This window comes from Loxodonta africana, chromosome 21 (assembly GCF_030014295.1).
Source record: "Loxodonta africana isolate mLoxAfr1 chromosome 21, mLoxAfr1.hap2, whole genome shotgun sequence".
Taxonomy (NCBI): domain Eukaryota; kingdom Metazoa; phylum Chordata; class Mammalia; order Proboscidea; family Elephantidae; genus Loxodonta; species Loxodonta africana.
Window position 1 is genome coordinate 29,887,526 of NC_087362.1, and position 15,442 is coordinate 29,902,967.

The 15,442-nt window shown below is 57.2% G+C and overlaps 1 protein-coding gene across 9 annotated transcripts in view; it reads left to right on the forward strand.

Moving 5' to 3' along the window:
- Positions 1 to 15,442, forward strand: part of CBFA2T3 (CBFA2/RUNX1 partner transcriptional co-repressor 3) — a 76,504-nt gene that overhangs the window by 55,829 nt on the left and 5,233 nt on the right. For 5 of the 9 annotated variants that reach the window (XM_023558059.2, XM_023558057.2, XM_064273652.1 and 2 more), the window contains 8 exons: positions 2,589 to 2,830; positions 3,393 to 3,482; positions 8,532 to 8,713; positions 9,741 to 9,991; positions 13,234 to 13,319; positions 14,187 to 14,418; positions 15,031 to 15,099; positions 15,207 to 15,397. In XM_023558059.2, the coding sequence (XP_023413827.1) occupies positions 2,589 to 2,830; positions 3,393 to 3,482; positions 8,532 to 8,713; positions 9,741 to 9,991; positions 13,234 to 13,319; positions 14,187 to 14,418; positions 15,031 to 15,099; positions 15,207 to 15,397 (1,343 nt within the window). Of the gene's footprint in view, positions 1 to 3; positions 2,437 to 2,588; positions 2,831 to 3,392; positions 3,483 to 8,531; positions 8,714 to 9,740; positions 9,992 to 13,233; positions 13,320 to 14,186; positions 14,419 to 15,030; positions 15,100 to 15,206; positions 15,398 to 15,442 lie in introns of those variants that run through there. The other 4 variants (XM_023558061.2, XM_010597797.3, XM_023558062.2 and 1 more) reach the window with 3 other exon arrangements.

Sequence of the window (15,442 nt, forward strand, 5' to 3'; positions counted from 1 at the left end):
AGTAAAATAACAGAAACCATGGGCCTCCGGTGCCCTCTTCCCGGGAGAGGCTGCAGTGTCCCACCCACTGCCTCTGCGCCCACCATTATTGTGTAGGCCATGCTAGTCCTGCCCCCCTTGATGCCTAGAGAGGAGAAGGTCCAACAGGGGCCCCAGGAGGGCAGAACCATTGGACTGGTGCCGGGACTCTCTGAGCTTCTCCCTAACTGCAGAACAGGCCCGTAGCTACTCACAGAGCTGTGAAAAAGTTGAATGATATTTGTCAGTGTTGAGTCTGCAGCTCAGGTAGTCATTCAGAGGGCAGACCCAGCCCGGGCTCTGACACTTGGGCATGGGAACCACTACCATGCCTCAGTTTCTCCATCCGTAAATGGATGTAATCATGGCACCCACTGCTGGGGGTGATTGCAAGGATTGAGAAGATGAGGCAAGTAGCGTTGCCAGCAGGCCACCTGGCCAACGCTGCATGCTCCATGCCCACTGGTCTGCCAGGCATTAGAGCTCTCGCCACAGCAAACAGAAGCTCATCTGGGGCGATATTCACAGCGTTTGTCTAGGCGATGGGCCCCCTTGACTTTGGCCAATCAGAGCAGGTGCCAACAAAGCTGCAGGTTGGCTAGATTGGGGGGAGGGGGACACTGCCTGGCTCCCAGGTCAAGGATGAGGACAACAGAGCAGAGTGTGTGTGATGTGTACGTGTTAGAGTTCACTGTCGCTGTCACAATCCTGAGGGTGCTTGGCCTTGTTCTGTGCCAGCTTGAGGTCCACCCAAGTAGGCCATTGTGATTCTTATTGATGGTGACAGGGTGGCTCCCCAGCCCCAGGGAGCTGCCTGGGGTGAGGTCTTGGATTAAGTTCCGGGGCCAAAGGTGGGGCAAGAGGGCTGTTTCTGGGGTCCTCATCCCAGCCCAACCCCACCCGCCAGCCCAAGGGCTGGGGAAGCCTGAGGATGCTAGCGTGTGCCCCAAACCTCAGCTGGGGACACGTGTACAGTTTAACTTAGTAACACACCTGTCGCGGGTAAAAGCACTTGTGGCCGAAGGTTATTTTCGGCGTCTCTTTAGTAAGCTGCTGATACTGCCCGGCGGCTGGCGGGAGGGAGCGGGCGGGTGAGCAGGTCCTGAAGGACCCAGCACAAAGGCCACGGCCGGTAAGGGCAGCAGGGAGGTGGCTCAGGCCGTGACAGGAGCCAGTAGGGCACAGGCTAGTGGGGACAAGGCTGGGTGAACACAGAACGTCGGGGAGACTCGAGGAGACTCACGGAGGTCTGGGCCCGGGTGACTGACGAGCTCTTCAAGAGGAGCGAGCCCCGCTGTGCAAGGTCTCCGTGGTGACAGGCCACCTCCTGGCCTGACAGGTGACCCAAGTGGCTGTCATCAGGCTGCCCAGGCATGTGTGTGCGCGTCCACCGTGGGGTTGACAACAGGAGCTAGTCAGTGAGAAAGAAATCGGTGTACGCTGGGGTCTGGTCTAGTCAAGGGTCCCCTGGACAAACCCTCAGGGAGGGGTGAGGGTAGAGGGAGTCTTCTGTCTCTGGCGCCCCAAAGTGAGGTGCCCATTATTAACCCTTCGCTGCTCATAAGGTGACTATTCCTGAGAGCTGGTGTTTCCATTCTGAGCCCCAGGAGTTTTTAAGATCGTTTAAACTGGGAATGCAAACAAGTATCAACTTGCATGAGCCATTGCGGCTGACAGGGGGTAGCTGCCCTAAGAGCTGTGTTAAGAAGGATTCAGAGCCTCGGTAACAGAGTACTGGACTGATTCTCACAGACTATCTGTTTCGGAGAGGCACAGACTGTCTGTTTCGGAGAGGGGAGATGTGGCGCATATGCACACTTTTCTGAGCCAACACTGACCTCAGATCCATGGCTTCTAAACTTCTGCTAAGTAGGAAGCTCCTTATTGAAATAAAAGATCGTGCGGCACCCCGCACATACGCTGAGCAGAATGGAGCTTTTTTGGCTGAAGGTGGGGAAGACAGAGGATAACCCAAGTTCTAAAGGTTGGGAGCATGGAACAGAAGGGGGCCAGCACCCCCTCCTCTGGCCACTGAAGCACCACTTGAGAACTCTAGGGCCGGGTTGAGGGCCATTGCAGATGAGGAAACTGAGGCCAGGCCTGAGACTCAGGCAGACAGCACCCCTGGGCTAGCCCTGGCCACCGTGGGAACTCACAGCAAGCCCAGGCTGCCCCTTCCTAACCACGCTGCATCTACGGCACCATGTCCACAAGGGCAGGGCAATGTTTGTCCCCCATGTCCTCATGAGGCCAGGACATCCTGAGGGCCTGCTGGGCACTGGGCCCACAGCTCTGCATATCCTCGAGGCGTTCTCTCAGCAGCCCCGCAGCAGGAACAGTGAGGCTTGGAGAGGTTAGAAGACCTATGATCTGAAGGGCAAATGGAGACTTCGCACCACCCAAAGCAGGCAGACTCAGGCAGGTCCCTCCACAAAGCTGAGCCTGATAGCTGCCCCACCCTACTGCCATTGTTCTCACCTTTATAGTTGTTCACCTGGTTGTTGTCATTGTCCTTGTTATCATCATTATTGTCATCGCTGTTGACCCTCATGCCCACTCTCTGCCCACAGTGATGAACGGCAGCAGCCACTCACCAACAGCTATCAATGGCGCCCCATCCACACCCAACGGCTTCAGCAATGGCCCAGCCACCTCATCCACGGCCTCCCTCTCCACACAGCACCTGCCTCCAGCCTGTGGTGCACGGCAGCTCAGCAAACTCAAGCGCTTCCTCACCACACTGCAGCAGTTTGGCAGTGACATCTCCCCAGAGATTGGGGAGAGGGTGCGCACCCTGGTGCTGGGACTTGTGGTGAGTCAGGGGGCTTGGGGAGTGGGTGCATACCCTAGTACTGGGGCTCATGGTGAGTCGGGGGGCTCAGGGAATGGGTGCACACCCTGGCACTGGGGCTCAGGGTGAGTCTGGGGGCTCAGGGAATGGGTGCATACCCTGGCACTGGGGCTCATGATGAGGCGGGGGTCTCAGGGCTTGGGGAGTGGGGGTGTACCCTGGCGCTGGGGCTCATGTGAGCTGGGGGGGCTCGGTTGTACCCTGGCTCCGGGGCTCGTGGTGAGTCAGGAAGCTCAAGACTTGGAATGGTATGCACCCTCATACTGGGGCTTATGGTGAGTTGGGAGGCTCAGGGCTTGGGGAATGAGTGCACACCCTGGCGCTGGGGCCCATGGTGAGTCAGGGAGCTTGGAATCAGGGAGCTTGGGGAGGCCACCCCTCTCATGCACAGGCTGTGTGCCCTTCTGGGGCTATGCCTCATTCTTGAGCCATCCCTGAAGGGTTGCCTTACCAGTGCTGGAGCCCAAGGAGAATGGTGTGCTCAGGTTCTGAGCCATCCTGACATGGTCTTTCTCCTCCTCAGAACTCCACGCTGACCATTGAGGAGTTTCACTCCAAGCTCCAGGAGGCCACCAACTTCCCTCTGCGGCCATTCGTCATCCCCTTCCTGAAGGTAAGGCGAGGAACCCCCTCCTGCTGTGGGGATTCTCTAGGGAAGGCTCTATCCATCCCTGCCTGGGTCTGTTGAGACTCAGGACCCTCTGGAGGACAGCACTGAGGAGTCAGGATTCACTCCTACTAGTTCACACTGCAGACTAGTTGCCAGACAAGATTAGTCAGGTCCCCAATTCAGTGCTCTAAGACAGGGTGCCCGGTGTCTGAGTTAATTTCCAAATTGACTCATTCACTCAACAAGTATTTTTTGAGCACTTACTACATGCTAGGAACTGGGCGAGGGTTGGGGACACAGCATGAGCAAAGCAGGCAAAGCTGACACTCTGGGGGACAGTTGGTGACCAGTCAGCCATCATAGAGAAATGTGGAGACCCACAGCTTGAGGAAATTCTCAAGAAGCCCTGGGGAGGGGGGTATTTTAATGGGGGTCTGAAGGGTGAGGGAGGCACCATGTAGATTGTAGGGATAGAGCTTTCCAGGAAGAGGGAACAGTATGTGCAAAGGCCGTGAGGCAGAGAGCACCTGGCATGTCTGAAGAACAGCGAGGGAGTCAGCATGGCTGGAACAAGGTGAGCAAGGAGTAAGAGGAAGAGGTGAGGGCAGATGGATGGATGGAAGGTGGGTGGACAAACAGGCAGGCAGGTGGTAGATGAATGGGCGTCACATGCAAAAAGAGTTATGTGGTCAAACAAGTACAATAACCTATGGATAAACAGTGGTGCTCGAGGTGGCAGTAGTGGCCAGGAACTTGTGAGCAACTTGGACCCTAAGGCCCCAGCCGAGACCTACTGAGTCAGAAATCTACATTCTAACAAGACACTGGGTGATCCATGTCCATGCCAAATGTGAGAAGTGGAGGCTCAGACCCGGTTAAATGGCGTCTTCATTGCGGTCCTTCTCAGGGCCTTCACTCCCCGGTAGGGTTGCTCATCTTAGAGAGGAATCGGAGGATGAACCGCTTCCCAGACTTGTCTGAACAAGTGATCCTTTTTCCGCCGAGCACCTCGCCAGGGCAGATTCCACGGACACCTCAGAGCCCGACCTCAAGTGCCACTCCCTCCAACCACCATGGCTCTCATCTCCCTGGACTGACCACAACAGCTCCCCATCAGGGTCCATAGGCCATGGGCCAGCACTTTTTTGCATGGCTGGGCCTGCCCTGGCTGCTGGCCACCTTCCAGGTAGTCTTGGGGAAAGACCAGATCAACTGTTCCAGGTTTGAGCCCTGATCTGCCACTCACCAGCCAGGTGGTCTTGACCTCACTGCTCTGTGCCTCAGTTTCTGCAGCTGTAAAATGGGACTCATCCTGCAGTTGTCAGGAAGATTATGGCATACGTTCAGTTCATGCTGGGTACCTCCCGCCATCGTCTGGAAGTTTAAAGGTGTTCTCGGACAAGGAATGCTTGGCAAAGCTCTTCACCTCCACCTCTGTTGACCACCACCTACAGTCCCATACGGAAGGCAGTGCGGGCACTACCGATGTTCAGGGTTAACAGGCAGGGAAACTGAGGCCTGGGGTCCCCAGCTGGGGAAGCGGTTGAACCAGGCTTGAACCTGGACCCTAGAACTCCAAACCCCATGGCCTTGGCAGAGCACACCGGTAGGCACCTCACTCCCTGCACCGCACCTCGGGGGACCCCACGCCACGCCTCCACATCCGCTCCCCTTCCTGCCCTCCCGATCGCACCCAACCCTGCTCACACTCCCAAGCTGGCGACAAAGAGAAACTGCTGGCAGCAGAGCAGGGTTTGGGCCCATCTGGCAATCATTTGCAATTCATTAGGAGCCCTCCCCATCTCTCCTCATCTTCTTTTAACTTACTGCTGACTCCGCCGCCTCCCATCTTTGGGGACACAGTGAGCTGCTGATTTTGTCAGATCAAATATTTGCAGCAGATGTCCTGGCCTGGCGTCAGCTGCCCCTGTTTATCCGGGCGCAGAGGCCGAGAAGATGGCCTGCGTCCTCCAGCCCGGCCCCCAGCCAGGCCCACAGCCGCTGCCCACCCTACACCCCTTGGGCCCCAGTCTTCCCTACCACGCCCCACATGGCACCACCCACAGCGGGCATCAGAAAGGACTCTCCCTGGCTTGGCACTGCCTGGTTGTAGACCTCTGCCTCAGTTTCTCCTCTGCCTACAGAGGCATGCAGCTGTGTGAAGCTTTAGACCTGCATCACTCAAGCAGTAATTCAGACCTGAGTATGAGGAGTCTGGCTACCTGCTTCCTTCTGCCCGGACTGCTCAGGGCCTCAGGCCGTGACCCTGCTCAGGGCCAGGGGATTGCCACATGGATCCGATTCATCTCCCCAACGTGGAGCTTCTGGGGGAAGCCAAGAGACTTCAAAAATAAAAAATGGTTGCAGGCCACCTCCATTTCAGGACTTTTTCTTACCACGAGCTGGTTAGTGCCACCTCCCGTCCTGGGGTGCCATGGCCCTGTAGTCCCCTGCGGGGTGCCCACAGCCTAGCTCTGTCTGTGGGGCCACACTCAGTTTAGAGACCAGAGCCCTAGAGGAAGCCCCGCCAGGCCAAGGCAGGAGAGCCTGTTACCCATTGCCGTTGAGTTGATTCCAACTCATAGCGACCCTATAGGACAGTGTAGAACTGCCCCATAGAGTTTCTAAGGAGCACCTGGTGGAGTCTAACTGCCAACCTTTTGGTTAGCAGCCGAAGCACTTAATCACTACACCACCAGGATTTCTGGCAGGAGAGCAGTAGAAGGCAAATGCATGGGAGGGCTGACCCACCACCCCCAGCAGCCCAAGGCCTTGTCAGCTCTCATCTGCTCTTAGATAACCTGATGAGGACTCCCACGGCACCAGGCTTCCCACAGGACTAGGGGCCTTGCATCCTCATTGGCCCAGAGGATTCTTCTGGAAGAGAAATATGAACTATGGCCAAGAGTCCAGGCTTGGGCCAGCTCTAGCATTGGGTTCTCTCCTCGATAAAGGTGATGATACCTGCCTCACAGGGTGTGTGATTGATGGAGTTAATTCACAGGCAGCTTACAGAAGTACCGGGAAGTCAGAGAGGCTAAGTAACTTGCCCAAGGCTGCACAGCTGTTGAGAGGCAGCACTGATACTGTGGTGAACAACAGAACTGCAGGCATGCAGGATCTCCATCTACCAACCCAGCTACCTTGAATAGACTCAACTCATGGTGACACCATGTGCGTCAGAGTAAAACTGTGCTCCATAGGGTTTTTAATGGCTGATTTTTCAGAAGTAGATTGCCAGGCCTTTCTTCCAAGGCACCTCTGCATAGACTTGAACCTCTAACCTTTCAGACCGAGTGTGTTAAATGAGAGACAGTTGCATAACTAATACCACAGTTGTCATCATTGGTGCCGATACTAGTTTCCCACTGGCCTGAGTTCTGTGAGGACAGTAGCTCTGGAGTTTTCTGCAGCACCAGACTCTTTGCTCAGATGGCAGAGTTGAGTTTCAGGGGGAGGGTTGTGACCCAGACAGGCTTGTCCAGCATTCTAGTGGGGTCTCCCCTGGGTGCTCTGGGCTCTTGGGGACAAAATGGGGCCACAGCCCTTGAAGAGTTTGCATGGTGAGCCCTCCGAAGCCCCCATCCCACTTCTTCTAGGCTAAGGGTAAGCAGTGGCCCCATCCCCCTAGCCAAGGGCTGCTGCACGTTTGAGCCACATGGCTGGGGCTGCCTGTCCCCAGGACCCTTCTCCCTGCCCACCCCCATTGCAGAAGCATAGAGATGCTGCCCCACCCAGCCATCCTCCCTTGCAGCCCGGCTCCCAGCTGGCCCCAGCTGGCCAGGTGTCCAGATGTTCCCACTGCCCTGACAGCAGCCAGCCGGTGCCCTGAGTGTCCCTCCCTGCCATGCCAGCCACGCAGCTCCCTCCCTTCCATGGCTCAGGGCAGCCACTCGGGAGGGGTGGGAGAGGGCGGATGTTTGGCGTCTTCAAACCTCCCCGGGACCATGTTTCCCAGCTCATGCTCCTGACGTGTTCGACAGATGGCGGGCTGGCCTTCATTCAGCTATCTAAGTAGAAAAACAGGCCTGGCAGCCGGAGCTGCTTGACAAAAATGCATCAGGCTGCTTGATCCGGCCGGGTGGATGCACTAATGGGGGGTGGGCAAGCAGAGGCGGCTCTGAAACACCATGAGAAAGTTGGGGAATTGTATTTATTTACAAATACTTAAAACTGCTGGCTCTCCCAAGCGGCCTGCTGCTGGGCCTCAGTCCAGCGTACTCAGCCTGCCTGCCCTCCCTCCCTGTGGCGGGCTCTGGGAAGATGCTGCAGAAGTAGCATGAGGGGCCAAGCAGTGCATGCTGGGAGGCTGCTGGCAGCAGGGTCCAGCCAGGGAGAAAGGCCGGAGGGTGCGGTGGTTAGCACAGAATGTTGGAAGCTGGAATCTGTTTGAATCTTGCTGTGTGTACCAGGCATGTCAATCAACCCCTTTGTGCCGTGCACCCTGATTCATAAAATGTGGAACTAAGTCATAGTTTCCATCACCAAGGAGTTGTGAGCACCACCTTAGCCAATACAGCCAGGTGCTCAGAGCAGGGCGGGCCCGCAGAAGGGACTGCTGACATTCAGAGTGTAGACTCCAAGCTCCATTCGAGGCTCAGACCAGAGGTTAGAGACCCACAGGAAGTGGGAGGGAAGCCCCGGCTCTGCCATGTCAGTGTACGCCAGGGTCCACTAGCAATTAGCTCTGCGCTGGATCTGGACACTCTCCTCTCTGAGCCCTGGCTCCCTGCTCTGTACAACAGGGTGCAGGCTGGGAATACTGGTTATTAGCATCCTCATATCACCTCACCTCACCTCCTCTAGCTTCGTGACCTGAAGAGGGTTGGGTCCCCACTGTACCCCTGGGCAAGTCAACGTCCTCTGCCCCAACAGACATTGCAATCCTCTGTTAGAGTCAAAGATCACAGCCCAGAGAGGTCACACAGGGCAAGGCCGAGGCTGGCACCCTGGGCCCCGAGCCCATGCTCCCTCCGCTCCCATCCAAGCAGGGCTGTGCTCCCTGGCCCAGCTCTTGCAAGAGTCCAAGCTCCACCTCTCACTCCCCTGCAGGCCAACCTGCCCCTACTGCAGCGTGAGCTTCTGCACTGTGCCCGCCTGGCCAAGCAGACACCCGCCCAGTACCTGGCCCAGCATGAGCAGCTCCTGCTGGATGCCAACGCCTCTTCCCCCGTTGATTCCTCGGAGCTCCTGCTGGAAGTCAATGAGAACGGCAAGAGGAGGACCCCTGACAGGTACCCCAGGCCTGGGCTTTTGCTTTGGGTAGTGAGGGGCATGATCGGGGGGCAGCTCCCTACTTCACTCTTGAAAACAGCCTCTGACACCAGAGCTCAGACAGGCAGCCCTGGTTTCAGGGCTGAGAGCAGGGCTTCAAACTGGTTGGTTCTGGTTCAAACCCTGATGATAATTTGCGTTTCTAACAAATTCCCTGCTGAGAATTTGCATTTTTAATAAGGTCTAACAAAGTCCCAGGAAGTTATACATAAGAATCACCTGGGGATCTTCTTAAAAAGTAGATTCTGATTTAGTGTATCTGGGATTGAAAAGCAAATTTTCAGCAGAGAACTTGTTAGAAATGCAAATTCTTAGGGCTGAGAGGGTTCTTACTATGTTGTATTCTCTGGGAGAGGAGATAGATGTAGGCTGATGTTATGTTGCATTCTATGAGAGGCAAACTGCCTCCTGGTAAAGTTCAAACTTTCAAGGCTCTGTACAGGCTAGAGTGCCCCAGCCTGCTCCTGTTGCTGGAGTGAGGCCTCCTGGGGGTTCAGATGCCCTCTTGGAAGTCCCAAGAGAACAGGGAGGGGGCAGAAGGGAGTCTATCTGGTGGAAAGCCCCCTGCTTGTTCTCTTTGTACTAGACGCAGGCCCCAAGTGTCCAGGAGTCCAAGGTCTCCAGAGGTGTTTTTTTCCTGCTGTGGTCCAAATGGGTGGATGGTCTCTGATCACAGGAGTTCCCTCACCCAGGGGGACAGGCTTCTTGATCACTGTGTCCAGGAGCCCCCACACTGGGGCAGGAGCAGGTTGAGGCTGACCCGAGCCCCAGGGGAGGAGAGGAGAGTTGGGGGCACAGGACAGAGCCCCATGGGACTGGTCTAATCTCTCTCTTTGCCCCATCCCTCTATCTCTGTCTCCCTCTTATTTTCTCTCTCTTGTCCACTGTGTGCTCTTTGTCTTGGCCCACATCTCTGTCTCACTCACTCCCCCACCACCTGGACTCATGGGTCTGTGCCCACCGGCCCCTCCCTGCTCTTTGGGCCAGGACCAAAGAGAATGGGTCAGACCGTGACCCGCTGCACCCTGACCACCTCAGCAAACGGCCATGCACCCTGAGCCCTGCCCAGCGCTACAGCCCTAGCAATGGGCTGAGCCATCAGCCCAATGGGCTGCCCCACCCCACGCCACCGCTGCCCCAGCACTATCGCCTCGAGGACATGGCCATGGCCCACCACTTTCGTGATTCCTACCGCCACCCTGATCCCCGGGAGCTGCGGGAGCGCCATCGGCAAGTTGGTGAGCAGTGTGTGGGGGGAGGTGAGCACACCCGTGCCTTTGTGTTAGTATGACTACAGGTGAGCCTGCATGTGTCAGTGTAAGCATGTGTGTGCATAACCTGTTGGTGTGTGTTAGCAAGAGCCCTGGTGAGCCTGCGTGTGTGAGCCTGAGTGTGTGTGTGCACGTCTAAATGCACCACCTGCCTCCTGGTCCTTGTCTGTCCAGGAAATTCACTGAAGAAGTGAGTATTGGGGGAAGACTTCAGGGGGAGCTGATCCCAGGGAAGAGCCCTGGTGGCGCAGTGCTTAAGTACTTGGCTGCTAAACAAAAGGTTGGTGGTTCAAACCCACCAGTGGCTCTGCGGGAGAAAGATGTGGTAATCTGCTTCCATAAAGATTTACAGCCTTAGAAACCCTACGGGACAGTTCTACTCTGTCCCATCAGGCCTCTATGAGTTGGAATGGACTTGACAGCAGTGGGTTTGGGTTTTGACCCCAGGGTAATAAGAGGGGCCCAGAGGGGAGCCCCCACCATGGCTGAGCTTCCCCCAGAAGGCTGTGAGGGAGAGCTGTATTTCTTGACCCTGGCCTGACCCCCACACTTCAATCACCCGACAGAGCCCAGGAGGCTATGGAGGTGTCTGTTCTGGGGCCCAGGTGCCTCCTTCTCACCCCAGGCTGGGCACCCGGAAGACCAAGAACCGCTCAGCCTGTGGTGGCATTGGCTGCCTGTGGGCATAAACCCATCAGCTGCCCACAGCCCTGGCACAGGGGTGTTCATGCACTTCGTAGAGATAAGAAAATGGTGGCTGTCCGGCCCTGCCCCCAGGGGTACAAGGGGACAGGGGACACACTGTGCCTCCCCCAGCCCCCTACCTGGGCCTGGCCAGGAAGACACCTGTTTATTAAAGGCACTGAGAAGCCATACTATGGGGGTGATCCCAAAGTCATAGGAGACCAGCCCCTTCCTCCAAGGCACTCCCCACATGGGTGCCCTACAGGAGAGTGAATGCTCCCCATAAGACTCCTGAGCAATCATTGAGTGCCGTAGAGTACAGGCCCCAGTCCCACTCTAGGGAGGAGGGTAGACAAAAAACGTACAAGCATGAAGTCCCAAGAACATGCGGTAGTTGGGGAGCCATGCCTGAGAAAATCAATGAGGCTGGGTGCCGCAGGAGGGCTAGGCAAGAGGGCTGGGGGGATCCTAGGCAGGACTGCCCAGTTTCTTCTCCTAGTTCTGCTGTTTCCTCTTGGTGCGACTTGGATAGGTCCCACAGCCTCTCTGTACCTCAGTTTCCCCCTCTGTCACCTGGGTCTAAGAGCATTCTCTGTCCCTCTAACCCGTAGAGTGTGTGAGGACTGAGTTGGGCACAGTCTGAGCTTGGGTAGGAGGCTCAGCTGTTACTGATAAGAGTCATGACAGCCCGAGCCTCAGCACACCCACCCTATACTCTGTTCTTGAAGCAAACCAGAAGCTGGTACTGTTAACACGCTCATGTCACAGATGTGGAGACTGAGGCCCAGAAGGCTTCACAAATGCACTCAAGTCTCACAGCCACATCAACCTGATCCTGACCTCACCTGAACCCCCTCTTTGTGCTGGGAACAGGATGAAAAAGTCCCAGGACCCCCCAACATCTGGGAGAGGTCACCTGGAACAGCCAGCCCTGAGGTGGGATCAGCAGGGGCCCATGTGCCAGCCCCAAACCAGAGGAAGCTTCCAGGGCCTGGCCAGGCAGCAGGTGACAATGTCTGGCCTGCTGCAGCCTCGGGTCAGGCAGGTGCTAATCCCTGCCCACTTCTGCTAATGCAAAAATAAACGCCAGCTGTCCATCGCCCCGGCCCCTGTTTTAGTTAGGGCATTGGCACAGACCCTCTCTCCACAGGAGGCAGGGCAGGCTGGGGGGCAGGCTTAGGGTGCCCCCACCCTCTGTGATTGGGGGGCATGTCAGGTGTGGGGAGCTGGGAGGTCCTTGGGGGCTGAAAAAGGCTGAGGAGAACAGCCCTGCCTCAGAAAGCATCCTGTGGCTGCCAGGTACCCAGCCCAGATGCAGGCTCAGCACTGCCAACATGAGATACCCAAAACAATGGGGTGAAAGCATCTGCTACCTCACAGAAACCCCAGTAAAAGGCATATTAGTTCTATTACCCATGAGGTGGGGGTGCCTCAGTTTTTTCAGTTTTGGGGGCCTGGCAGGCTTGGGTCAAGTTCAGTTCATTCCCTCCTCCATCACCTCCTATCTGGCCACCTTAGGCAAGTGTGTCCCATAACCACCCTCAGTTTCCTCATCTGTATAATGGGAGTAACAGCAGGACCTGCTTCAGAGATGGATGTAAGGATTGAATAAGCTAAAGTGCCTGGCACAGATCTCTACTTTGCTCCACAGATCACAGATTTCATCCTTGTTTGCATATTAGCCCGTGTTCTTCCACCTCCAACATGCTTCCCTGTGCTTGTGGCCCTGGGAGGGAGGCAGGGCAGGAAAACTGAGGCACAGAGAGGCAGGGTGCCTTACGTTGCATTGGGTTTGATTATCGGGCCCCCAGCTTTGCCTGACCCCACTGCGTTCCTGCCGAGCTGGCACTGTGACAAGACGTGAACTCACTTGCTCACGATCCAACAGATAAGCCTACACATATCCTCTGGGTGCAGCTCGGCCCCGGGACACAGAGGTGAACGGGACATGCCTGCCCAGCACCAGTGGGCTGGTGTAGCCTGGGGGGGAAGGAGAGGGCAGGCAAGCATGAAAAAGAAAGCAGCTATACTTACCCAATAACCAGAGACATATAGGGCTAAAGGAATTCTGAGGGCCCTGGGCCATTGAGGATGAGGGGTCCTGTGACCTGGGCTTTGAGGTATGTGTAGGAGTTCGCTAGCTGAGAAGAAGTAGAGAAGGGTGGGCTTCAGCCAGGAGGCCACAGGAGCCCCTGAAGGCTTTGGGGCAGCAGTGAGGCCTCTCAATGACATCAAAGATGCTTAGTTGGCAGAGGGGGAGGGCAGAAAGGGTGAGAAGGGCTAGATTGGGAGGCAGGGAAGGAGTAGTCAAGGCTAGATCAGGGATGGAAGGAGTCTCTGTGCCCCTCCCCAAGCTTTGAGCAGAGGGCAGACCTGTGTGACCCTCTTGGGGCAGTGGACAGGGGTCAGCGCCTGGCCCCCTCCTCACACTCCCTTCTTCCTTGAAGCGAGCACAACCCACGGATGGGGTGGGGCCAGGGCAGGCAGGTCACCCTGGCCCTCAGTGTCCACCCTCCCTCTCCCAGCAGTGCATGGGTCCCGGCAGGAGGAGGTCATCGACCACAGGCTTACGGACCGTGAGTGGGCTGAGGAGTGGAAGCACCTCAACAATGTGAGCATCCAGGTGCCGGGCTGGGACCACTGTGGGGGCAGGAGCAGGGCTTAGCACCCCAGCACATTGTGGGTACTGTGAGCACAATGGCCCCCTCTCCCGAGTACCTGCCCCTGCCCCACACCCATCTGGTCAGCGTGTCTCTCCATTTAAGCCCTGGGCAAGGAGCTGGGGGCGGTGGGGAGGAGGACCCCACCTTCCTGCATACATGTTCCACTACACCCTCTGTATACCGCCCCTTCCCAGGGAACCCTGAGATGTCTGGGGTGCACAATCCAGACAGCCTGGGTGCAAAGCGGGGGCTCTGCTGCAGGCCTGGGGGCAGGGAGGGTGAGACCCCTCCCCAAGCCTGCCCTTCCCACCCTGCAGGGTGTCTCCGAGGAAGGGGCTCTGGAGGGTGCTGGCATGGGGCACCCCTCACCACCCTTCCTTCCTGGGAGGGGCCCAGGTACAGAGTGTTGCCAAGAGCAGCGCTAGCCCTGCCTGTCCCCGGGGAATGAAGGAGATGCCCCCACCCCACGATTCACGAGCTACACTTTCAGTTCAGTGCTCAGGGCACTGCACTTGGGAGCCCTAGGCTGGACACAAGGGGGCATCTCAGCCCCACCCTCAGGCCCGCTACCCTCCACCCCACCCCCTGCCCCCGCTACTCAGGCAGCTTTCCCAACACTACAGGTGGGTCTTCACAGGACCACCTGAACACCTGGCCATTCCTCTGGGTAAAGACCCTGGACCCCTGGACCCCCAAGGCTCTTGCTCAGCAACCAGGGGACTGACACGGGGTAGAGCTTGCAGGAGGCCGAAGCAGGTTGGGCAGAGCAAGGGGACAGAAGCCAGCGCCCACATGGCCCACTGCTGCCCCCACAGCTCCTGAACTGCATCATGGACATGGTGGAGAAGACACGGCGCTCACTGACTGTCCTGCGCCGGTGCCAGGAGGCCGACCGCGAGGAGCTCAACCACTGGCTGCGGCGCTACAGTGATGCCGAAGACCTGAAGAAGGGCCCCCCGCCCACTGCACGCCCCCTCAGCAGCTCTGCAGAGGGGCCTCCAGCAGGTGGTGCCACCCCAGGGCCCAGGGACAGAGACCCAATTTTGTGTGAGCTGGACTACCCCACAGCAGTGTCAGAAAACAGAAATTCTAATAGTGTCACTAGGAAAAGCACCGGCTGCTATAGAGTCGACCCTGACTCATGGTGACCCCATGTGTGTCAGAGTAGAACATCGCTCTGTGGGGTTTTCGATGGCTGCTTTTTTGGGAATAGATTGCCAGGCCTTTCTTCTGAGGCACTGCTGGGTGGACTTGAACATCCAACCTTTTGGTTAGCAGCCAAGCATGTTAATGTTTGCACCACTGAGGGTCCCCTTCACTAGGGAAGAGACTTTTTTTCATTTTACACAAAGACGCCACTCAACCACTAGGAAGTTGGTGCTCCAGGGACTGGGAGCTAGGGGCTTAGAGCACTTGATAAACGTCAGAACCAAGAGGGGATCAGCCATCTGCCCAGGCTGCCTACTGAATCCCCAGTTCCTTAGCCCCAGGGCTCTCCCCTTCCTGGCCGCTGGTTCAGGGTCTCCACCTCCAAGCGCCAAGGGGACCCCAGCCCCCAGGGAAGAACACGTTCATGTCCTGCCCCCACCAGGTGGGGCTGGGGAGAGATGGCAGCCAGCTGGCAGCCTCCCTGTGGGTAACACTGCATCTCTGTTACAGACGCCCATCGGGAGTTCGTGCCCAGGAGCCTCTCCAGTTACATGCCTGAGGAGATCTGGAGGAAGGCTGGTGAGTGGGGACAGCCCTGGAGGATGGCTGGATGGGGGGCCAGGGCCCAGACCCCTCCTCAGGGAGAGCCTACCCAGCACCCAGTGCCGACACCCTGGTCCCTGCAGAGGAGGCAGTGAACGAGGTAAAGCGGCAGGCCATGTCAGAGCTGCAGAAGGCCGTGTCAGATGCTGAGCGCAAGGCCCACGAGCTCATCAGCACGGAGCGTGCCAAGATGGAGCGGGCACTGGCCGAGGCCAAGCGGCAGGCCTCCGAGGATGCGCTGACCGTGGTCAACCAGCAGGAGGACTCCAGCGAGGTGGGCCACCCCTACTGCATCTTCCCACCCCACCTCCCCCTGCCA